At 36.2% G+C, this 26,722-nt stretch overlaps 1 protein-coding gene across 1 annotated transcript in view; it reads right to left on the bottom strand.

Moving 5' to 3' along the window:
• Window positions 1-26,224, bottom strand: part of LOC145694843 (huntingtin-interacting protein 1-like) — a 163,305-nt gene extending 137,081 nt beyond the window's left edge. The window contains exons 1-2 of the mRNA XM_081771527.1: window positions 26,154-26,224; window positions 25,129-25,339 (exon numbers count right to left, since the gene is read on the bottom strand). Coding sequence (XP_081627653.1) covers window positions 25,129-25,212 — 84 coding nt within the window. The 5' untranslated portion in view covers window positions 25,213-25,339; window positions 26,154-26,224. The remainder of the gene's footprint in view (window positions 1-25,128; window positions 25,340-26,153) is intronic.
• Window positions 26,225-26,722: the final 498 nt, after the last annotated feature.

Raw genomic sequence — 26,722 nt, 5'->3', positions numbered from 1 at the left:
CATGAGAATTGTGAAAATTTACAATGCCATCCTGGGTGAATTGTGCTTCATCAGAAAAATAGGACGTCATCAGTGAAATGAGGATTGCGAGTAATTTGTCTGCGAAGCCACTGACAAAACTGCATCCTCGCCGGAAAGTCTGTGAGTGTCAGAGTTTGGACACGTTGCAGATGGTATGGGTACAACTGCTATTCATGGAGAATGTGTCATACGAGAGCATTGGATACGCGTTCGGCAAGTCCCACACGTCTTGTGCTCGTTACTGAGTTTTCGTCCACTGCCTGTAGCACGCGTTCTCCTAATTCAGGGGTCCGTACTGTCCTTAGCCTTCCCGGCCTGGAACAGTTTGTAAAGCTCCCATGTTCTTGTAGCCGCTGATGTATTCTGATGAATATTCTTCGGTCTGGTTGCTGTCTCGTAGGGAAAGTCTCGCGATATAACCTAGCGGCCTCTACCGCATTTCCGTTTGCTTTGCTGCATAAAGCGCATGTCAGCATACTCAATATTACTGTACATTGTATCAATGGCAAGGTAAACAATAATTTAGCAACACACTAATAATTAGCACTAATTAACACTGAACAATAATATTCCCGTGGCTTTGCAACATTACTGAAACTATTGCACTGTTCCCCGCAATTCGGTGAAGTAAGTACATTCACAAGACTGTAAAGGCACACGCATTTGACACCTCTTCAACACACAGAATTACTACATTCACTGTAGGCGACAAAGACAAGTGAAGACAACGAACCTCTACACTCTGAATCATTCTCCCAAGCGACTACTCCGGTACAACGAAAGCATGTAGACCTGTAGCAGAATCCTTCATGCAACATAATAAACAAACGTGGAAAGGCAAACGTGTTTCCAATTCACGTCTGTAGTCGAAACAATGTAGTGTTCTTCCATTTCATATTTCCTGGCTTACTAGCCGATTGACAAAAACTGTTTGCACATTTTTTTTATTTACGTATACATACAGGGGATGAACCAAATAATGAGCAACCTACAGGCGCTCGATTGATTGAGTCATTGTTGCTTTAAACGAGCTTAGGATCTTCGAAGGACGGGACCTACGATTTGGAAAATCTGGGATCAGAACCACTGCATTCAGTGGACACTTCAGCGGATTTGAACCCGCAACATCATGCACCCAAGGTGAGCTCAACGTCTGTTGCTACCTCGGTTCAGCATTTCCAGCTGGCTTCCATGTTCTACCAGTGTTCCTTTCGGCCATTCCATTCATTTTCGCGCATCGTTTGTTTTCCTTGGTATTGGTACAGTAAAGGACTACTCTGTACATGTGCACTCGTCTTAGGAATGTGCTCTGGAGTAGTTCACAACATGCACCACCACCTTTCTTCAATTGCCTCTCTCATTTCCTGCTGGTTATGCAACCACACACGACACGTAAACATTGTCCGCCATTTTGTATCTTTTTCGAGCTTTCGACCTGGTACCACGACTTATGAATTACTGGTGGATAAACTCGATGTTCATCTCGAGCCCCCTTTCCTTGCACAATTGTCCGGGAGTCCCTCCGTTTCTTTGGAGAATCATTTGCGCGCACATTGCAGAGTTATCAACCATGCATTTCTGCATAGCGCAGGTCTGACTTCGATAGTCATTCATTGGACCGCCCTCTGTCCGATTCATACTTTTTTAGAAATTTGTATCTACACTTCATTTTCCCACACTTTTGACAGCCCCTATCTCCGTTACGAAGCGTTTGCGGACATATGTTTATTAAGACTTTTTTGTTAGTTTTGGCGTGTACTATCTATGGTATAATTTATGACCATTACTTATTAAACACCCTGTATATATAAAACAAACCTTTCTGGCTTACTATTGCATCCGTATCCATTTCATTGAGTGTGTCATTTTCAATTAACATCAAAGCTATTTAATCGCTCTTGAGATATAGTTTACCTCAAATAACTCTTTATTAATTTTAGCTGAACTTGTTTCATACACAACAAATGACAAAAGCGTGTGCCTTAATCGATATTTAATTTTTCTGCGATCCAATGATGGAACTTCAAAATCATTAACCCGCCCCCGCAAAAATTCTTTTCAAGGCCCCTTAGGTCGATAAAACAATTTGCCCTTTATGTTTCGGAGTAATCTACAAAATGCAAATAATTTTGTAAATTTCTCCCCTAAAAGTGTGCTAATTTTCTTAAAAATTAAAAGTTCTGAGGTATCCAGACTTTCGGACCACCTCCGTCGGTGCATGTCTGAGCACAAGTAACTAATAATCAAAACTCTACTTTACAGTAAGACTATTACCAAACGTTTCAAAATGTAGCTCCATCTGAATTTAATACAAGAGGATGGATTAATAATGATTGTTACACCGTTATAATACAACGAACATATGTATACATACGCTGCTGTGATTGATAGTGAGAGTTCTGAAAAAATATGTCAATTATAACCTTGATGACCTTTGGATTACAGTTTCGATTTCAATTACTGTTACCATTTCGAAATATATACGCATACGAGTATGCCGTGTAAACACTAGTACTCAAACAAACTTTGAAATACATTAAATTTAAAAATGAAATGAAATCTTTAAGTTTTACGTCCCACGCTTATGCCGGTTAGGCTAAAGGAGACGGTGATGATGAGTAATGAATGAAATGGTGGAATGAAGAAAGTGGGAGGAAACGGGAGAACCCCGAGAAAACCCACGCACACGGTGTTTGTCCACCACAAAGTTCACTTGGCGGGGGCTGGGATCGAACCCGGGACCCCAAGCACCAGAGGTGAACGCTCTACCACTGAACATTAAATTTAACTCAGACTCGTAACAGAAGAGGCCGTATCCGTTCCATATTAATATAACGATTAAATTGCTATAATGACGTAAAATAAACTTACAGTTTCAAAAGTTTGTCTATTTGAAGATGCTTCGTTTTAACAGTAACTGGTATTGACAACTCCCCCACCTCAACATTTGTATGATTATCACCTTGAAAATTTTGTCCAGAAGTCGAAAGAAACTTTTTAGAGCCTTCGCTTCCCTCTCGTCTTCTTTCAAGTTTGGTAGCTTTCTTTTTCGATAAAATGCTCACTTGTCTTTTATCGTCGGCCATTATTATCACATGGAAAGCAAAATACTATTGAAAAGTAAAAGCACAATTATAAATAATAATAATAATAATAATAATAATAATAATAATAATAATAATAATAATAATAATAATAATAATAATAATAATAATAATAATAATAAAAAGACCCAGGATAGAAACGAAAAAGTTGACGGATGACAAATGGGCTAAAAGACATTAACAAAGTGACAATTAAGTAGTGGGAAGCGATTGTGAGCCGGTGATATTAGGAACTTAAATTAAAAACTTTCATCAGAAATGAACAAGATTCCGTTTGTACCGCCCGTCTTTTCTTGGTATTCGCCCCCTCCCTGGACCAATGCAGAACAGAAGCTTAGTCGCTTGAATTTTGATTATGTGTATTTCATTTGTGATGACCTTTCTCAACCCTTAACCCTTAAGGGATCCGGGGTTTTGGGGGTATTTTTTAGACTTTCAGTCAAGCAGCTACTGCATCGTCACTATTTATCCTAGGATCATGGTTCATACCTCATTCTCTTCAGAATGGAGCTGGCTTTCAAATGGTACCACTTGCATACTCATACCATATACCAGGAGAGGGGAAAATGATGTCAAAGGGAAAATTTCGGGGGGATTTTTTTTTTTACTTTGGGCCCCTCTGGAGCGGCCCTGTGTGAACGTAGAGATCTCCAAAAAATCTGATAAATAGTACTTGGTATCTGAATGTGTGTGCGAAATTTCAAGTTTCTATTTTGAATACTAAGGGCGGGAGAAATTTTATCAAGAATTTCCACAATGCCCTAAATTACCAAAACACCATGATCTCAGGTAAAAAAAAATTCCTGAGACATCTCTATTTACCCTAGGACTATAATCAGCCAATCGTTCTCTTCAGAATAGAACTTCATTCACATGTCTCCATTATGGATCTAAGGCGGGAAAATCCCGAAAAAAGGATATTTTGGTCTAAATATCCCTTTTCTCAACTTTTAGCCCCTCTGCACCCCCCTGTTTTAACGCAGAAATCTAAAAAAAAAATCTGTTAAATACTACTCGGTGGACTGAATGTTTGTGCACAATTTCAATCTTCTAGGTACAAAAATAAGCTCGCAAAAAAAAAAAAAAAAAAAAAAAACGAAAATGTCCATATTCCGTATACAGAAGTATATTTTGATAAAAATTCCCTGACACATCCCTAATTACCCTAGGGTCATGTTTCGCCCATCATTCTCTTCAGAATAGAACTGCCTTTCAGACGATACGACTCACGTGTCTCCATCATGTATCTAAGGCGGGGAAATCCCCAAAAAAGGGATTTTTTGGTCTAAATATCCCTTTATTCAACTTTTAGCCCCTCTGGACTCCCCTGTTTTAACGCAGAGATCTGAAAAAATCTGATAAATACTACTAGGTGGGCTGAATGTTTATGCATAATTTCAATCTTCTAGGAGCAAAACTAAGCCCGCCAAAAAAAATATATACCGACAATGTACCATATTCCCGTATACAGGATATTTTGTAAAAATTCCCTGAGACATCCCTAATTACCCTAGGATCATGGTTTGCACATCATTTTCTTCAGAATAGAACTGCCTTTCAGGCGGTACCATTCACATGTCTCCATCATGTATCTAAGGCGGGAAAATCCCGAAGAAAGGGATTTTTGGTAAAAATATCCCTTTTTTCAAATTTTTGCCCCTCTGGATCCCCCCTGTTTTAACGCAGAAATCTGAAAAAAAAATGTGATAAATACTACTCGTTGGACTGAATGTTTGTGCAAAATTTCAATCTTCTACGTGCAAAAATAAGCCCGCCAAAAAATAATGAACATAGGCTTAATAAAAGAAAATTTTAGAATTATGACATCATCACCTCCTATGTCTCGACGCAGGAAGGTGTGAAACCATACCTAAGGTCTTCTACTATACCTCTGGACTTGGAAAAAAAAAACGGACGAAAAAGCTCAAATATGAGAGTTATAACGCAATGTACCATGAAACACCCGTATGGTACAAATTGTACCATCGGATCCCCAAAGGGTTAACTATGGTCATTGAACCGAACCACTATACAGGGACACTGTGACAAGGCGGAGCACCGTTGAAGACAATTCTTTCTACTGTGATAATGCCACCCCATCCATAAACAATACGTGCACTTGACTTCATTTTGTTTGTTGATCCATTCTCATTTCAGACATATTTAAATGATATTATCTAGCGTGATCGCGGAAGGGTTGTTGGAAGAAGAACGAAGAGTCTATTATATTTATATTTTGTGCATATAGTAGGATTGTGGAGAGAATGCCGCTGTGTTTAGTCGTGTTACCGTAGTGCTTAATATAACATCTATTGAAAAATTAAATTTTCCTACATTTTATCTCATATTCGTAGAATCCCACTTTTTCTCTCTCTAAAATATCTTTCCTAAATCTTCCTGCGCCGCGGGAATTTTCCTCAAACTAGCATCACTTGTGAGTGTTGCACTGGCGCCAATTCATGTACAAGTCCATTTCAATTCCAAAGGGGTGTTTTACAGCCAACCACACAAAGATTCAACTTTATTATTCTTTTGATGTATTTTATCCGTATCTAAGTCTGTAAATACTTTTTAGAAACTATTTGGAAAATTTTTCATCGCAACAGTTTCTCTAATAAATATTCATATTTAAAACACAAAATCCCTTTCCCAGTTTGGCGCCCTCTTCATCTGGCGCCTCATGCGAATGCGTAGTTCGCGGTATTCAAGATCCGGCTCTGCATTTGAAAATACTATTTTAAATAGCTAAAACAGCCCTATGACATAACAGTGAAGGCTTCGCCATAATTCCCCAAGGGTTGGGGCAATTCTGGCAGTTTGAGTTCAAAAAACAAATCTCAAATTTCTCTTACAAAGAATTGAGATTTTTCTTATTAACTCATGCAAATAATATAGAAGTAACATAGAATAATTATGGCATTTGTCAAAATTAAAACAAAAGATATTAATCTGGGATATAAGCAGTTAAGGTTAGCGTTTACTTCCCATAATTGCACCATGTCACCCTATATTTTAGAACTTATTTCTCTAAACCAGAAAAAAAATAATAAGGATTAAATCAAAAGGAAGCTGCAAGATATTACACCACATATAGGAATAATAATAATAATAATAATAATAATAATAATAATAATAATAATAATAATAATAATAATAAACTTTTTCATCTACTTTTCATAATTGGAACATTCCATGTGAAATCAACCAATGAAATGGCAAAATCTGACCTAACGATCTTAGATTTTTGTAAAAAAATTGGTGCACAGCTTTATTACAGTGGGAGATGAAAAAATCCGAAATATTACCTCTCTCCTCCTGAAAGTGTCCCCATACAGGGTGTTCAAAAATGCCAAAAAAAACGGCATTTTTTCAGTTATAGTGATTATTAAAAATTGTCATAAAATGGTTAATATGCGCACTAGAGACGTGGAACAAACACCAATTGAAAGCTTAAAGATTGCTCTACAAGTTGTACTATATTGAAAAAAACATGTAATATGAAAAAAAACTTCAAAAATTCAAATTAAGATTTGAATTTCGCATAGAAATGTCCCTCTGAATTTTTTCAAAATTGTTCAGATTGTAGTCTCATATGTGTACTAAAACACCACAAAGTTGCATTTTGGGTACTCAATGAGATCCGATTCAAAATTCAACATAAACCAAGCATTGCACGATATTGACCATGTGAATATCTGGGTTCAGATCAATAACCATTTGCCTGGAGTTATTTTCCTGCAGCATCAAGGGAATTTATATTCAATTTCATTTGTTTCTTCATGTATTCATTTGAATTTACACAATTATCCACCTTTTCAGTTGTTTAGAGAGGTATTACGTTTCCAAAGAGTACTTAATACAGGTCATTATTCTTGTTACTATGGATGTTTCTAAATTTAGGTTGGCTACATTGATATATACTGTTCGGAAACGTAATACCCCTCTAAATAACTCGAAAAGTGGATAATTGTGTAAATTCAAATGAATACATGAAGAAACAAATGAAATTGAATATAAATTCCCTTGATGCTGCAGGAAAATAACTCCAGGCAAATGGTTATTGATCTGAACCCAGATATTCACATGGTCAATATCGTGCAATGCTTGGTTTATGTTGAATTTTGAATCGGATCCCACTGAGTGCCCAAAATGCAACTTTGTGGTGTTTTAGTACACATATGAGACTACAATCTGAACAATTTTGAAAAAATTCAGAGGGACATTTCTATGCGAAATTCAAAATTCAAATCTTAATTTGAATTTTTGAAGTGTTATTTTTTTACTTTACACATTTTTTGTTTGTTTGTTTGTTTTAATACAGTACAACTTGTAGAGCAATCTTCTTTCCAATTATGTTTGTTTCACGTCTGTAGTGCACATATTAACCATTTTATAACAATTTTTAATAATCACTGTAAAAGAAAAAATGCAATTTTTTTGACATTTTTGAACACCCTCTATGGAGACACTTTCAGGGGGCGAAGGTAATATTTGGGATTTTTTCATCTCCCACTGTAATAAAGCTGTACACCAATTTTTACACAAATCTGAGATGGTCAAGTCTGATGACTTGTTGATTTGACATGGAATGTCTCAATTCCAATCTTTATTAACTCTTCCCGTTGGTCTAGTACCTAGTACATGCGTCTTTCATTCACATGGATCCGGATTCGATTCCCGTTGTGATAGAAGAAAAAATGTGAACGCATCCTGGTGGTTCGGATTTCACCTTAAAATGTAGATCCATTAGCCTCAATGCTTAAAAGGAACGCTAAACTTCAACAAATAATTTATTTTATTGTATTATTCATATAAATATAGAGTGTCCGTACAATATTATATTTATTACTTTTATTCCTAACATTACAATGGATAATCTACAAGTATTGACTACAATTTAGACTCACTTAAAATACTCGCCATGCTGTTTTTCAAAATAGTTGATCAAATAAGTGTTGAATACGCGTAAAACACCATCGTTATTTAACTGTAATTTTCGTCAATTGTTTTGAGGTGCTTTACTCAAGTACGCTATTCCTGGCAAGTGGTTGCCAACACAAAGGCAATATATAATGCCCAGAGGAAAAAGTGGTGAAATCGGTAAACCTCCCTGTGGAACTTCAAGTTCGACAGGTGTGCTGTGAGTTGGTGAAATCATATTCTATGGTATTACATATATTCTTAAATAACTAAAATGTAAGTTATAAAATATATATTATTCCACTTTTCTTGTAGAACGTATCCTCATAACTGACCAGCTAGAATATTATGGCCACCTGCCTAATATTTGGTACGTCCACTTTTGCCTAGCAGGTCAGCAGCAATGCGGTTTGGCATGAAAGCAGACAGACCATGGTTAGTGGCTGGAGGTGTGGCGCATCACATCTGCACACACATGTCATTTAATCTCTGTAAATTCAGCAATGGGGGAGGATGATCTCGGAACTGATGTTCAATAATATCCTAAAGGTGTTCAATTGAGTCAGTTTGACGGTCATTAGTAATTGAATTTCATCACTGTGCTTCTCAAACTACCGCAGCAACGCTGCCCTTGTGACAAGGGGCGTTGTTCTGTTGAAAAATACAATTGCAGGTTGGAAACATGACCAACATAAATAAGTGCATGATCAGTAGGACCTGTCGATAGCTAGGAGGTGCCCTCCTAGCGCACTATTGGACCATGGAGGTTCCACAAATCATATGGGAGCCAACCTACTCTGTACATCTCAAAAAGCTGTTTCCCTGGAAGGCAACGGATTCTGCATCGGTCATCGATGCGATGAATGCAGTACCATGATGTCATTGTTCTGTCGTCCAATAACGAAGAGCACGTGCTCATTCCAGTCGTTATAGATGTCGTACGGTTAAAGTTGGTACACATGTGAAACGTTGAGTGTGGAAGTTTGTATCTAATGTTTTGTGATGAACTGTGTGCTCACTATCAGATACACTTACGCTTTACCAACTGTTAAAAGTCTGTTAAAGTTTGCTGTTAATTGTACTGCAGTTTGCGCCCTCCTGTACCAACCTCGACAGTCTACAATGTCCGACATCTTTAAAGACGTGCGTCTGCCCCCATGTTTTGTGTTTCACTGTCCTTTTACCACCTTTGGAAGACATTAACCACAGTAGCCTCCGAATATCCAACAAGTCGTGCTGTTTCCAAGATGCTTGTTCTCAGCCGTCTATTAATCACAATCTGGCCCCTATGATATGTTGTCTGCCTTCCCCACTCTACGCACAAGCGTCACATTGACAGACACCTCTACCAGTGTCTGGGAGCGGTTCTGATATGCTCTGTGACTCTTACATTAACCCAACAACTTCGTTCAAAAGTAGCGGGTTATCAATGTTTTGGTTGATCAGTGTATCCGTGTATCACATCACAGAGTCAAAATCCACCTTTATTTTTAAAAGGTGCATTCCTTTCCGGACACTCTGTATAATATTAAAATAATCTGGCTCTTTAATTTCATCATTACAAATTCGCCTACTATGTTCCGAAAAGTTTCTGAAAAATAACCAAATTATTTTGAACATTTGGCTTGTGTTCGTACTTTGCAGCAGTTTTTAATATTTGATGTAATGACATCCATATCCACTAATGAACTGAAATCAACAGAAACTTGTTTAAAACTTTAATTTTACTATTTTGGCCCCAAGTTCACCATTCTTGAAAATCATTTATAGAATAATGGGAACGAATTTAAGAACAAACGAATGAATTTACGGATCTAGCTCAAAGTTAGTACATAATGTGATTGTAGGGAATAGTTTTGTTAGTTTGTTTGTTGAAGTTAGCGTCCTCTTGCAACACCGACGCTATATGAGACAACCTAATTAATTTGGAATCAGAACAACAATAATGCGTTCAGTGCTCTCACCGGAAGCAGAACCCGTACATCAAAGGTGAGTGCGCTAGCTGCTAGATTAGCGGACACTTCGTTCATGTTATACAGGGTGTTAAGAAAACATTGCCTCAATAGCACTGCTACACTAATCATCCCAATCCGGTAACTCAGATTTTACCTTATACTATAGATCCAGGTTTCACATAGCTTTCGTGTTCAAAAGAGACACTAAACACAGGGGTGCCCACAAGGGGGGGCTATGACGCAAACTGCGTCATTGAAATATTTGGGGGGGGTTAAAAATCTATATAAATATGTTTGAGAGTGTGTAAAAATTAATCGAAAAGATTTTTTTTCATGGAAGAACACCTACGGATAGGCAATTGAGGGGGGGTGCGTCATGGACATGAGGGGGGGCACCACTACTAAACAAATAAATTAAGTAATCACATAAGTAGCTGTTAGGGAGGCAACGGGTTGTACAGATATTAAACATCTTTCTGAAATTTCGTGAAGGTTTTGGTATAGCTGCGCAAAGGTTGTTGCCGCCGCCTGACTGGTGGTCAGCCGTAGTTCAAGCATGTTCCAAATATGTTCGATAGATCCGGAAGAACAGAGTACACTGGTGCAATGGTGGTATCAAACGACACCTTCCCTCACCGCCTGAGATATGGAATTCTTCAAAAGCTGAAACACATATATATTCCCCTTATTTTAATCATAAGTATCTGTATCGAATTTCATCCTCCCAACTTAAGTGCATCCACACATTGGACATTATATGATTATAAAATCAGAAATTTGAATATTATAAAAAATGATTATCTTTCCCCTCTAAGAGCGAATTTTTCGAAAATCCGTAAATATGTGTTCATTTTAATGAAATGTTTATATCGAGTTTTATCTCCTAACTTAATGGATTCTTGAAGAAAGAAAAAATATGTATTTCCATATTTCTTTCTTCTCTCCCTGCTTTCGTGATATAAGGAGTTATCTAACCAAATTTCACGTTTCTTGCTATAGCAGTATAGTCTGTGCGTTAATAAGTGAGTCGCTTGTACTGTTTTATATTATAGTATAAATGAAATACACCCTGTTTCAAAAAGAATATACGTATTTCGAATGCATATATTTATTAAACTTTAAGACATACGGATATGAAATTTTACACACATATTTACGAACCTCTCAAGTTCACATTAGAAATGTTCAATATGTCCTCCATCAGCGACACGAACAATATCACATCGATGCTCAAATTCCTCCCATACTCGGGCAAGCATGTCCTGCGTCACTGATGTTATGGCAGTACGAATCCGGTTCTTCAACTCTTCCAGGTTCTGTGGGAGTGGTGGTACATAAACGTTGTCTTTAACGAATCCCCACAGGAAGAAGTAACAGGGTGACAAATCCGGTGACCGTGAAGGCCAGCTGAGACATGCTAAGTCGCCAGCTCCTTGACGACCAATCCAACGGTTCGGTAGAGTTTCATTCAGATATTCACGCACTTGGCGACTCCAGTGAGGGGGTGCCCCGTCTTGTTGAAAAATGAAGTTGTCTTCGTGCAGCCTCGGAAACAACCAGTTTTGTAACATAGCGAGACACTGGTGACTGTTAACCGTGTTTCCATTAAAGAAGGATGGGTAGTAAACAGATGATCGGGAAATCGCACAAAACACATTGATTTTGGGCGAATCTCGTACATGTTCAATGACTGCATGTGGGTTCTGTGGGCCCCAAATTCGAACATTTTGTTTGTTTACCTGACTACTAACACGGAAAGTGTCGCTTCATCACTGAACACGACGCGTTGTGCAAAAGTGTTATCATTGTCAATAGCATCTAGAAGCTCGTTACAAAATGCCACACGTTTGCGTTTATCAGGACGCAGAGCTTGTAACAGCTGTAACTTGTACGGCTTCATAACCAACCGACGTCTCAAAACACGCCGAATTGCTGTTATTGGCACTTGTAACTCCTGACCGGCACGACGAGTTGATTTTGAAGGACTACGTTGGAAAGCAGTTTGAATTCGTGCAACATTTTCTTCAGGAACACGAGGGCGGCCAGGCCTCTTTCGTTTACATACACATCCTGTATCTACAAACTGTCGATACCATCTGCGAATGTTCCACCCATTCGGAGGATCAATTTGGTACCTCAACCTGAAACGTCTTTGCACTGTAATCACGGAATTACACTTCGGAAACTCGAGAACACAAAATTATTTCTGCTGCGTAGCCATTCTAAACATGCGGTTACCAAGCAAAACAGATGGTAACTGACATCTAGCGGCTATTAATATAAACTAGACTATATATTCGTTTCTCCAATAGCCAAGCCGAAGCGCAGCGATCGATAGTTTGGACAAAATAATTCTTCGTAATACGTATATTCTTTTTTAAACAGGGTGTACTTCTTATATTTACCATGACTAAACGACATGAACCACAAATGTGTAATTTTCAGATACACTAAATAATCGTATACATCAAACAGGCCAGTCCAATGGAATAATGTATCCCATGAGAAAGGAAATCCTAATTCAAATTTCGAAGCTAGAAATCATTACCATTTTTATGTATGCTGAATGCTGAAATGAAATTTTTCAGTTTTACGTGCCACAGTCATACCGGCTAGGCTAAAGATGATGATGAGAAATGAATGAAATGGTGAAATGAAGAAAGTGGGAGGAAACGGGAGAACCCCAAGGAAACTCACGCACACGGTGTTTGACCACCACACTTGGCGCAAACTGGGATCGAACCGGGGACCCTATGCACTACAGGTTAACACTCTACCATTGAACCATCGCGTCCCCTGAATGTTAAAATGGTATCTTTGAATCTAGTGTAGTTACTTCCTCTCAAAAATTTTTAAGATTTCTAACACGGTGTAAATGAGTTCCGTCGAGGCTAAATGGTTAGTGATAGCTCTTTCTTTGCGGAAGACAGAGTTTGATTCCCGATAGGAGCTCAATTGGTTCGGATCCCATTTTAAGCTGAACGTCTATGTCTCAGTCTCATACGGTTTCGGTGCTGAAAAGGCAAGCTAAACTCTATAATAACCAAGCAATTGTATAAATGACATATTTGGAAACATGACAATTAGAAATATGTTTGTGTACTCCAAATTTTCAAACAATATGACTGCTTTCTTCGGTATAACTTTGACACCTTGCGCCGCATCACAAACGCACTTCTTTATTGTTGTTAAATGTGAGGAAAAATCCATCATATTTAGCTATTTATGAACTTATCGGCCGCAATTTGTGCAACATATAAACAGTCGTGATTTCCTTTATGCCATCATTAATGTTAATGTTCTATTGTTATTCCAGCTTACACAATCATACGCGACTACCTCGATAATATGACAATAAAATTGAACTGTTTTGAAGAAGCCCGCAATCATATGTTAACTTGGCGCTGCAATCTGGTGACCGTCAATTCATGGTCCGCATGCGAAGCACAAAGCGTGTCACGATTTAGTTAATTTTTATACTGAATTCATGGCATATCGGAATAAGGAATATGTTAATATAGTAAACAGAAATGGATGGAACACGTTACGTCAAGCATTCTTTCCTCGTAACAAACAGCAAGAAGCAATTTTACTTGCTTTCATAAAGGAAATGCAGTAAAATCAGCCAGTACATTATGCTGGGTTTCCGGAATCACAACATATTTGTAACACTGTGTGCATAGAATAGCCGTCAGGAATTTTTATATATTACGTATTTTTGTGAGAAGGAACTGACTGCCACTCACGAACGACCAACTATTCTTAGCATTTCAATATAAATTTTAGTTGGCACACACACACTTGCAGTTATTTCAAAACCAAATCATCGTCACTATTTTCTCCCCGTTCTAACACATGCCATCAACAGGTTGTAATTCGTTTCCTTATATAAACTGATCTGTTAAGGAGATTGTAATTATTTCCCAGATCCCCCCACACGGATCTTTTCTCAAACCTCAAACGCTTAGCCGCACGTGTTAAAAGAAAAACGACCGTCCTTCTTTTTGTCATCACTTTAGCTTACCAGGTATTTAATAAAAGCGACATCCGAGAATCGAAGATGTCTTCTGAAATACCGGATTTTAAATACTCTAAGATGGTGGTTGATTGAAGTTTAGCGCTCCTTTTCAACATCAAGGCTAAATGAGATGTAGACCTATAATTTTTCAAAGTATAATTCAAACCACTGAAATGCATTTAAATTTCAAGGTTCTGCCTCCAGGAACACGGCATCCCGTAAACCAAAGGCGCGCGCGCGCTAGCCACTAGATCATCCGGGGCAATACATTTTAAATGGACTTTTCTCAAGTTTATAACACAGAAAAGGGAAATTTGAAATACCTTATGTCTTAAATACGACTGAAATGATCTCTTAATTAGCCTATTTTATCAGTGTGCTGAACGGAATCATCAGTGTAGCATTAGATTATTTTTCAAATTTTATTACAAGAAAAATAGTTTCAAACACGTCGCAACCAGTAGATTTTAGGTTCCAGACAACAGGAGGGGTAAATATGTAATCAAAATATTTTGCCTCAATAGTTCCACAGTCTTTTCCTATTCTGAAACTATTAACACGTCCATAATATTCGTAAGACTCTCATTCCAGATGGGACATTCAGGATTTTAGAGTCGGAAGGAGGAATGAGAAAACAATGAATACAGAATCAGAGAAATACGGGTCCATATGCTAACTAATATTAAGAGACGGTACGCTGATCATACATAACCTTAACCGAAACCTTTAGTCCAGAGATCCTCAAGGTAGTAATGCCATTATTATTATTATTATTATTATTATTATTATTATTATTATTATTATTATTATTATTATTATTATTATTACAAAGCTCGGCGATTCATGGAGAAACTTAGGGGCGACTATCCTAACCATTTATAAACACGGATTTGAGTATGTCTGATTTTCTGATTCTCAAACATCAAATTTTCATTCCTGAAATGATTATAGGCGCGTACCTCAGTGAAAGGCTTTTCACGTATACACTAAACAAGGCAACGTTTCGAAGATTTCATGTCTTCTGTCATTCAGTTGACATACTCAAATGACAGTTGTGAAACTACGTAGACTTCCAAACTATGTGAATATTGAAACAAATCAATTACTTCGACCTTCAACAGATGGACTATAAGAGAGAAAACCTATTACATTTCGGTTCCGGTTTTACCAGCAGCTTAATGAAAGAAATAGAACCTATTCTTTGGAAGCCCAAATATTGCAAAACACCGCTTCTCGATATATTTTACCGTTGTTGCTCTATGTAAATCAATAATTAAACCAGAAGTACTAGCAAATATTAACTACTCACGGTTTTAACAGAACGTTACGGGTGGTTATGATACGTATCCTTGAGACGCTGAATCGATTTAATAAATAAATTAAGAAATAAAACATGTGTCGCTATATATTACCGTTTTCGTTCTATGGTGATCAACGTGGAAAAAGAAAACGATTGATTTCTACCATTCCCGGTTTGAATAGAAGGTTAACAGAGATGATATCTTTTCTTGGGACGCTGAACTGATTGCCAAAGACCGCTTCTCGACAGTTTTTGCTCTGATACCTGTAGACGAACACAGTCGTTCTCTAAGACTCCCATATTTATGTATAGCATAATTTGGAAGTCTACTATACAATAATTGAGGGATAAATACAATATTTCGTGCGAGGCTAATCTTGTTGCATAAATCACTATATCGTAATTCAAATTAAACTTCAAAAAACGATACCAATATCCACGTTATCCGAATACTGCATCTTGACACACAGGAAATACGAAGGCGAGTCCATAAATAACACAACAATTTACGTAAAAGGAAGTGTAATAGGTAAATACACCTACATGCAAAGTAAAAGTAGCTGGCTCATTATAAAATGCTCATAGTAATGTTAGAGAGATACGCCGTTTACTTAACATTAAGAGGCTCAGAATGGAAGAAAGTAGGAACTTTCAAAATTTTAACTGGAAATTCAGTCGGGAAAGGACTATTAGGGAAACATATGCGTAGATCGGAGGACAACGTTACGATAGATCTCGCAATAATAGGAACACAAAGCAGAAACTGGATTCAATTGGCTAAGAACTGAAGTCAATGGAGAACTTTGTGAGTGGGGCATTGACCTTTCGGTTTCTCTAAGTCATAAAGTTAGTTTAGTTAGTTTAAAAGGGCATATTAAACCTATTTTTCAATATAGTTGACACGTCTCTCAACACACTTTTCCCATCGTGACACAAGTTTCCAAATAACTTTGTTATGGAAGTCCGTCTTTTGGGAATATAGTCATCTGCGAACTATTAATTTGACTTAGTTATCGGAATTGAAACATTTGTCGGCCAAATATTTCATCGGGCTAAAAATATGAGAGTCTGAAGATTCCAGATCAAGACAGTACGGCGTCTGCTCGGGCACCTCCTACTGAAACGTCTCACGAACAAAAACAGCAACAACATGGGGACAAGGATTGTCATGAAGGAGTTCGATATTTCTAGCTTTAATGTTATGTTTGTCACGAAGCGCACGATGCAACTTCTCCAACGTTGTTTCATACTATGGAACACACACAGTAGTCTCGTGTTTAAGAAAATACATCAGTAGAATCCCATGCATATCCCAGAGTAGTCACTAGAACTTTTTTTTTTTTAATCAATAGTGAAGTTGAACTTCTTCTTTGGTGGGAAATCAATATGTTTCCATTCCACATATGTGCGATTTGTTTAATGGGTGTCCTGGCATGCTCAGGACTTGTAACGTGTAACTCCCAGGAAAGTAAGTTCTTCTTCAGAGTACTGTGCAACGTGTTTCAGTCATGTCATCATTTACTGCACGTTGCGAACATCGGTGAGGTTGTTTTGTACTCACCGAGCATTTCACTTTGGGAAATTTCAGTTTGTCATGTACCACATCATACACTGTACCGTAGGAAATGTTAAGCGTGTTCGAAAATGGATTCATCGATCATTACGAATTACATCTTCGATGGTAGTGATTCTGTTCGCTTGATACTGTTACTGGACGGCCGGTACGTGGCAAATCTGCAAGGTTCACACGGGACTGTTCAATGAATTTACACCATCTGGAGATGTTTCTACGGTTTATATTCTTTTCCATAGACCACCTACTTTCGTGTGAATTTCATTTAGGTCTTACTTTCTGCACATAACCAAACAAACAAACAAACAAAACAAAAAACACACCTGTCAGCTCGTCACACGTAGACGACTGAACACACGCGTCATCTTTGCTCAGTAGTTCAAGTTCCTACTCTTAGCAGTGCAGTGGTCTAACAACTCCAGACTACATTGGGAGCTTTAAAATACTCATCTTTTCCCGTCTCATATCAGTATAATACCGTGTGAAAAAAACTGTTGAGGGTTACTTCTTACTTAATCCGTTGAGCGTTCAGTACATGTAATTCATCTAGATAATAATGAATTTGAGCATGATATTTCAATTTGATAACTATTTTGCATTATAAAACGAGGAACATTCCTAATCGGTGGTAAAGCGTTATCAAATTTATAATCATCCATTTTAAATAGAATTCCTTGCGACTGAGGTAAAAGCCTGTTACAAAACGCACAATTCTCTCGCTACCTAAATTGAATATCCACTTACTTCAAAAAGCTCTGTATGGTTATCAGTTGGTAAGAGTGTGATAAAACTCGTATTTGCAGTCCTTTCTACATTTCAATCAGTATTCTTACAAAATAACTGCTGTCTACAGAATAAGTACAGATTACGAAAAACCAGAATGAGTTTTCTTCATATATCTGCTTAAACATACATCAATTATCGTTATGGTTATAGAAATTAACACATCCCTATTATTTTAAGATTTATCTTCCTTGTTGATAAGTTTGTATACACTGAAATTCAAAGCACAGTTAAATATTTTTTCAAGAAAAGAAAAAGAATTCACAAAATACGTCAAATTAATATAAAAGAAAAAAATTAATTGGATAGAAACAAAGCAGATCTACGCGGTATGTTTTTACTATAGTGAAACGAGTCCAAGATGGCCCTCTTCGGTTCCGAAGAAAACTATCCAACTTTAATCGTTATAAAAGCAACAAGTGAATTTTACTGAACCAGAATGCAACAGCTTACTACCCAATCACAGTCCTCCACTGTGTATAGCCGAAAAAATTTACGGTACAATATTAATGCGAGCACAAGGTAAGATATATTAAAATACATTATAGTACACACACTATTATACTTCTAAGTTAACTTGTCTTTTCAACTTACACTCATCACAATTTCATAAACATATTTTAATTTGTCTTTTTCACCTAAACCCCACAAACGTCTTCAAGCAGTAGTATTCTTAACTTTTCGCTAACACGAATCCATTGTTTACCGGAAAACTATTTGGCGGACTTAACAAATGGTTCACATGGCAAATCCGAAGAAACAAACACTCTAATTGACACTGATCAGAGTATATATTTTACGAGTAATTAAAATCAATTCTTATTATCATGAACAAAGCAGATACAGAAAAATTTGTGGCAGCAACTTAGATTGATTTAAAGCTGAAGCAAACAAAATACACCTACACGCATGGTATTCCTGATGTACGCAAGACCCTACAATGAGAAACCGAGGTCAAGAAATCCTAAGATTTAGACTTTGATTTATAACATTTGGAAAACTGTGAACCTTGTTACTTTGCGACTATATAAATAATTATACAGGGTTGAAAGCCCTAGTCATTCCCGTTTCCTACACGTCATATTCTCGTACACGTACGTAGTCTTGGGCTTGGGAAAAAGAAAAAATTAGCAAACTAGATTCATATATGTTTAAATTAATTTAATCTATGATAAAAATTCGAGCTTTTCGAAGTCCCTTTTTTTTATTTATTTATTTACTTTTTTAAGAAGTCTGTACAGTGTGAATGAAAATTCGTGTATCAATTTTTGTTCTGAAAGGAGGATGATAGAACGATAACAGACAGAGTATTCCATAATAGTAGCGGAAGGATTTAGCACATTTACAGATTTTAGTTTACAGATCATTTTATATTAATAACGACATAAATGAACCATGTGTAGCGCACTCCACATTGATACTATCTGGTAAAAAGTGTGAAAACCTATCTCGGTCGATCTGACAGAATTAAAACGTTTTCATCAACAATTCACACCGTTGACTATAGTTTTCTTAAATAAGTGGTGCACGGCTTAATAGTTGCGCAATTAGAAATCTAAATTATGAAGCACCGGCAACTATAACTTATGGAAGCTATTGGATACATACTTTAATATTTGAAAAAAAAATCTACCTTGCATCTCAGATTTGAGAACCATAATACTGTTTCAGGATTTATCTGGATTCTACTTCAATATATATTCTGCTAATACACTGCCTACTAGAACATAATTACATGCCCTGTCCATGTGTAAAAGCCATACTCATGCTACGATCTTCGAAAATATGAACACCGTCGTTAGATCAATCCACATATTATGAAATGAAATCTCATTTTAACGTTCCATGTTTATGGCCTTCAGAATAAGGAAGACAGATGATTAAGACAAGTGAATGTTGGAAGAATTGGTGGAATAAGAATGTGGAAGGAAACGGGAGTACCTCGCACACTAGAGATAATTGCTCTGAGCCATACTGTCCACAATTTATATTTTATGAAAAATGTTTTGGTTAAGGATAGCAACATTGGATCACAAACAGAGTAATTATAAGCCAGAAATGCGTTTCACACCTAGAAGCACGTATTCCCTTCTGCGTAACTACTCATAGATGTTGTAGAATGGATATTTAATAACTAAAAATAAATATCTCACCATAAGTGCAATGAATTAGAGATTAATTTATACTGTCTCGATATTTGCTCATACCTTTTCAATGACTTTTGCACGCTGCTGCTAAATTGGTGACATGCATAAAGGCTCCTGCCTTCTAGCAAAACCCTTCAGAGAAAAGTAAATGACATTTTCAATTCTGAAAACTGTGTTGAACTTGACCTCTGGTAAACGTCCGTCACAAAGTTGGTAGGTATTATCACTAATTGGAGGTGAAAATAGGTTCTTTCTGTTTGTGAATAAATTCATCTTTTTGATGACATTATTCACATTTCTATCTTTTGATGATGTATTGATCAATTTAAACACACAAAATCTATGCAGAACATTAAAGTTGACTCGGATACTGTCTCTTCAGACAACATCAAAGAGCAGATTAACAATCAAAAAAGTGTCCCCCGCAGGGAGTAGTTTTTATATGGGTGATATTTTCTTGAATAAGTAAAGATCTATATGATGCAGAAAATTATCTTTTGGGAAAATCTGAAGTACGAAAATGTAATAAAATGAAGTTAAACTATTGATTTTTTTTTCTTTTAAATTAAAAACTGTTATCTCATCTATGACTCAAATTCGTTTGCCCGGATTTAGGGTTGGGACGGTCTTCTGTTCTAATGCAAAACGATTCAAACATCTCCGTCAGTGATACCAGTTCACCCCTGGGTTCTATCAACTTTGTAATATAATTTGAAGACTTACTTTTCTCTCTAAGGAATTCTACTAGGAGGTAGATTCCAAACACGTGCCACCAATTTAGCAGCAGCATATGTCAGTCATTGAAAAAAGGACCAGCAAATACCGAAACAGTATGAATTAATCTCTAATTGACTGGACGCACGGTACGATTCTCTGTATTTCTCTTCTATACTTTAATAATAGGAAACTTCAGAAAGTAGAACGTGTTGTCACTAAGAATGATAGAGGGAACTGTTCTGTTAACTTGTAAGGATAAGAACTAACACGTGTCCACATTTTCCGTAACAACTGAGAATGAGCTGCGGTGGACCACTAGTAGCGCGTTCACCTCTGGTTGGATTCCAACTGTACGCAAGTAAGCTTTGTAGCGGACAAACACCGTGTACATGAGATTCTTAAGAGTTCTCTCGTTTCCTCCTACTTTCTTCATTTCACTATCTCGTACATAATAACCTTCACCAACGGCTCCTTTGGCCTCGGAGCATAATCCTAGGACGTTAACCTTAAAAATAACTGGCGCTTCTTGAAAAAAGTGGAAGTGTTAGTACTAAGCTTATTCTTATAAATTAACGCAACAGTCTTCATTATCGTTGTTAGTGACAATATGTTCTACGTTTTGACTAACTATAGAAGAGAACTTCCAGATGTGAAACCTATTTCTGGCTTTTAACTAGTTTCCTTGTGGTCTAGTGTTTACATCAGTAAATGAAATAATCCATAAAGTGGGATTAATGAAAGTTTTTTTCGTATTTACAAAGTTTTTACGTTGAAATACAGATTTTAACGCATGGACTTAACTCCTAACTATGTTCTAGCAAGCAGTACAGTAGCAGACGATATATTGAAAAAGGGTCTAACCAAGTCCTAAAAAAATGTTATGATTCTTATGTCCGGGATGCAAGGAAGGAGCAATGTTTTTCTAATTATAAAACTACACGGAGCACACAATGGATAATGTTTAAGAAATTAAATTAAAATTTTGGAGGGAGTATGCCTTATCAAGGATAGAACATAATATGTACACTCATGTCCAAAATTATAATCGCATGTCTATAAATATATTGTTGTAGGAATATAATTTGATAACGAATTCGCCCGGTATTTTTTATCATGTTAGTATGTATATAATCGGCATAGACATGTATGTGGCAGATTTCATGTCAAAAGAGTAGTAAATAAGAACAATAAAACGAAAATAAAACTTCCTTATTCATTTAGCAACATTTTGTTTTATTAATTCTAATTTTCGTATTTATAATTTTTTTCCTATGAAATTTACCACAAATCTACATTTCCCGATTATACACATAGTATCCGTATTAAAAGTAGCCTGCAAAATCATTATCAAATTATATTCTTTCAAGAAGACAGTTATAGATATGCGACAATTATTTTGGACATGAGTGTATAGACAAGCAAATTTCAGTCAATGAATTCCTAGACTACTCACCCAAATAATGTTCCTTCCAATTCAGTTTCTTTTTCGATATTTCAAGTGCTTCCCTTGGACATTTTTTGTCAGCCACACGGCTTAAGTCCTTTTCTTTTTTATGAAAGGCCCTCAATTTTTTTTTCTTTTTTTTTTAAATCTCAACAGTGATAAAATACTGAATATTTAGCAATATATTTTTCAGAATACTAATAGTTGTCTACTTATCCCGGTATATATAAATGTTTATGAGTTACTTAACATTTGAAATATGCCAGCAATTGAAATATGGGAAGAAAGTTCAACTGGAAGAACGTTATTTGGGGAAACAGTCTATGAATTATTATAATGTGTTCCGTACGCTCATTAAGTTGCTTATTAATTCAAATTTGAAATCCTTTCAGTTCACCGTGAAAACGAAATACATAATACTAAACACAGAACTTTTAAAATCGAAAAATGGCCAGAAAGTGATATATTACATGTAACAATCTTCGTATTGCTTTGATTTATATGGCTGGAATTTAGTGGCCTGTAAAAATATGCATATCGTGTTTGTTTTGCCATTCTCGTATACATAAATTATATTTGGAATCACTGAAATTAACTTACCAAAAACAAACTCTCACATCTAATTATAGTTAAATAAATTCTCAGAATTTCTTTGTACTTATAGAATGAATTTCTATTCACAAAAAGAAAGCAGCACAAAAATAACTAATCCAGTAAGGGTGATGAGTTCGAGCCCTCCACTAATCTAATCTCATATAAGTCTATCTGTTTTGTTTGTCCTTCTAAAGTCTACAATACACAGAAAATTGACTATTTACTTAATTTCTTTTAGTTTGTGTTAACTTCTTCTATTGAGAAGTGTAATCACCGTCTATTTTCATTTGTATTGGATGTACCGGGATTTCCGTAAAAAGAGAATGTACTTCTTGGTTGTACAATAAAGATTCTGATAATACAAGTAACTCAACTCCATTAAGAGTTGTCAAGAAAAGAAATTATATACGTACCGTATATATATATTAAAATATTTGTTTACATGCATTACATATACATCTTTTCAAAACATGAAAAGTTCTGGTCTAATCCCTGTTAATGATAACCATTCATAAATTGAAGAGTCTGGTGAAATATTGGCTTATAAACAAAATTAACGAGTATCATCACTAAATGGTGAATGAAAACCTCTATTACGACACTCTTGTTTGTTTTCTCTCTGCTGAACTCTAGCATCCCTTTTAAGCACCAGTATGTGAGACGTCAACCTATAGTTTAAAGTGGAATCCGAACCACCGTAATGTGTTCAACTTTTAGTGTTTGTCTGTCAGGAATCAAGCCCGGGACACGTGCACTAAAGACGCATGCATATGACATACTGTTTCATCTAGTAAGATATGCAGAAAAATACAATTCGTCTCGAACTAGAGAAATGTAATGTCTGTAACATAATCCTTTCACCTTCAACCCCTTTAATTGTGCCTGTTTACCTTCGGCGCACCACATTTTGGAATATTTACAGGTAAAATTCAAATGAAAAGACATATTTACAAAGAACAAATTTCTGCACGCAACAGAATTAAATACAAAGAAATACACCAGTATTTTAGGTTTACAAGTGTAAAAGCATTACAAGCGCTTTAGGATGTATGAAATAATGGAGTGCATATGAAAGACGAACGTATTAGATACTATTTTCCACTGACGGTGTATTTCAGCACAGTGTATAGAAGCTGTGTTTTATGTTTACAAGTGGAGTGCTACTAGTATGCAACCATGACAAGTGTCACTGAGACTCGTATCATGCCAAAACCTACTTGTTTTTACTATCCTCGTTTACGCATATACCCGCCGTCGCTGACGCGCCTGCTCCCTTCGGAAGCACCTCTTACTACCGCTTAGGCCCCCCAAGCTTCGCCCTGCCTTGACTCGGTTAAATAGTATTCGTGCCTTTGAGTGGCCACTTGTTATAGGTTAGTTTGTGTTTTTTGCACTGTAGCTTTTGTGCCATATATCCAGACGCCATATTAAACGCAAATCATAACATAACTGTAAAATTTTCAACAATTACTTCTGATCGCCTCCTTGAATTTCATCTATGACAAGTGGGATATTTTCATATCGTCCAGCACAAATTATCTAGGAGACAATAAGAAGAAAATTAGCGAAAAAATATAGTTTTTCAACAATTATTTTGAGTGGTGCGCCAAAAGTAAACCTGCACGCCCAAACTAGTACTAAACTAACCCAACCTAACCTACCCTACCCTACCCTAAACTAACCTCAGTCTTAGCATGCAAGACCCACTCAGCGGCACAAAGACCAGAATATTAGTCATATATATCAGAGTAAGTTCGGTTAAGTTCTGATAAAATACATCGATTTTAAAAATGGACCACTTGGTTTGGAATTTTGTCCCTTTCAATCGTTTTAATGTTCAATGTCAAAACACAGTAACATATCAACACTTTTACTTTAATGATATGAAAACAAAAAAAAAAAAACGTAAATACATACACACTTCTAAGTTCTATATTAAGAGCTTAATAATTATGCGTTATCATATGTACAAGATAAAAATAATTCACTGAAAGTACAAGGGCAAATACTGTATTTTGAAATGGGCATTCCCATGCACGTCGTAATAAAATGTTAAGAGGGAAAAAACCAACAGTATTGACAATTAGTTTATATAGTAGTCAATTCTCAAATATGTAAACAATTACAAAATTTCATGAAAGAAGCGAACAACTGAGATAATGCAAAAAAATGTGCCATTCCCTCCATCAGTATTACGTAATTACGACTGCACATTTCTTGGAAATGAATACATTACTTCCCATTGAGAGAATGATATTATTAGCATTTGATTTTGACTGTTTCTTGAATTTTCGAGTAAAGTAGTTTTATTTCACACTTTTCACATTCATCACTGTGTTTCTCCCTCATTCATCCATAATAAACCCTCCTTTTATGGGCATAATAGAAAGTAATTCAACAATCTCCTTACAACAACTAAAAGTAATAATAAATGAGTGCATCATGATAATGTCAATCGTATCAACTGATAACAATATCCGTCTAGTATGAATGAAACCACCTTGAGTAAATACCAGTGGGCGAACTGTCAAGTGTCATAGAAAATTGCTCACCTGAAACTTCTCGAAATTCTCTCTTTCCAACTCTAAACTTGTTTTGCGTTGCTGCAAAACCCTCGGTAAAGATAACGATGACATTTCTTACACCATATATCCACACTTATTCAGTTTTATTCACTTCCTTTTACAGTCCACAACGCCACACATCATCCCACATTGTGAGCACCTTTTCTCACCATTACAAACAAATGCACTCACTGAACCCAGTGTTGCCAACAAGTTAATACAAAAAGTCGCTAAATAGGAGATGAAATGACTCCAATTTTGGGTGAAAAGTCGCTAAAAAAATTTTCGTGGAATTTTGCCTCTTTCATATATATATATATATATATATATATATATATATATATATATATATATATATATATATATAATATGTGTGTGTGTGTATAAGATACGTGATCAAGTCAAACCATAGTACTATCTACGCTACAAGAACATATATGAAAGACATATATAACTAATAATTATTTCACTTTTATACATTTTTAACTTTGTGATCAATTTTGCTTCAGCGAAATCAAAAATGAGTTTAGCAAAACGAACAAAATTAAAGGTCTAGGAAGAAATCTTACACACTTCACTTCTGCTCTCACTTTTACAGATAATCTGTTTGTTATCGGCAATGTATTATTTGTGCCTCTAAAGGAAGCTCTGTAAACTAAAGGACATTAAAAGCTGGGATTGGTCCCCATAAGGAGGTTAGAGGTAACAGCAATCAAAGTGGGAATATAGAGATAAATGTTATGCACTTTCCCAGCTCGTCAACACCTACACTGATTCAAATTAGCAAAAGGAATAAACATATATCTGAACTGATTCGAGCTAATAGTACTTATTTTAGGACAAGTTGTTCGCGGCACAAAAGTCGCTAGATTTGTAGGTAAGTCGCCAAATCGTCATTCCAAAATCACCAAAAAAGTCGCTAATCGGAAAAATTATTTTTTGTCGCTATTTTGGAAGGCGAATCCCCTAGATTTAGCGACTTTTCCCCCAAATTGGCAACACTGACTGAACCCTTCCTTCCCTTCACTTCCCATACGCTACGTGCGCTCTAAATTTCCCGACTAAGTCATCATGGCTGCAAGCGCATGCAAGCGAAGAAATTGAACTTATTGTCGACAGAAAAGCATATAGTTATGATTCTAAATGTACGTAAATAGTTGGAATAAACCTTAATCTATCCTATAAGAAAAATTTAAACTGTTCTGCATATTTTTATATAACAAGAATATTATGTAATCTGCCACTCTCTCTTTTCTTTTTTTTTTTTTTTTTTTTTGAAATCTTTTTTCTACAATTGAAGGGCGTAACCTGTCAACTCAATGAAAAAAAAAACCTACGAAAATATCCACAAGAAACAGTAGCGTAGCTAGATTTTTTTCCAGAGGGGCCAATGAAGGGCCTAAGAAAATTTTAAGGGGGCCATCTCCAATGAATGAAAAATTTTATTCACACAACTTCAGGGAGAATGTTTTCATCTTTGTTGTTTATCATGAGTTTATTCTTTTCAAAACAGTGAAAATGTAAGAAATTACTTCCTCAAACAACTAGGATACATTAATACAATTGATTTCTAACATAGGCT

This window comes from Thermobia domestica, chromosome 9 (genome assembly GCF_964235325.1).
Source record: "Thermobia domestica chromosome 9, izTheDome1.hap1.1, whole genome shotgun sequence".
In the NCBI taxonomy this organism is placed as follows: domain Eukaryota; kingdom Metazoa; phylum Arthropoda; class Insecta; order Zygentoma; family Lepismatidae; genus Thermobia; species Thermobia domestica.
This window is presented reverse-complemented; position numbering and strand designations above follow the sequence as displayed.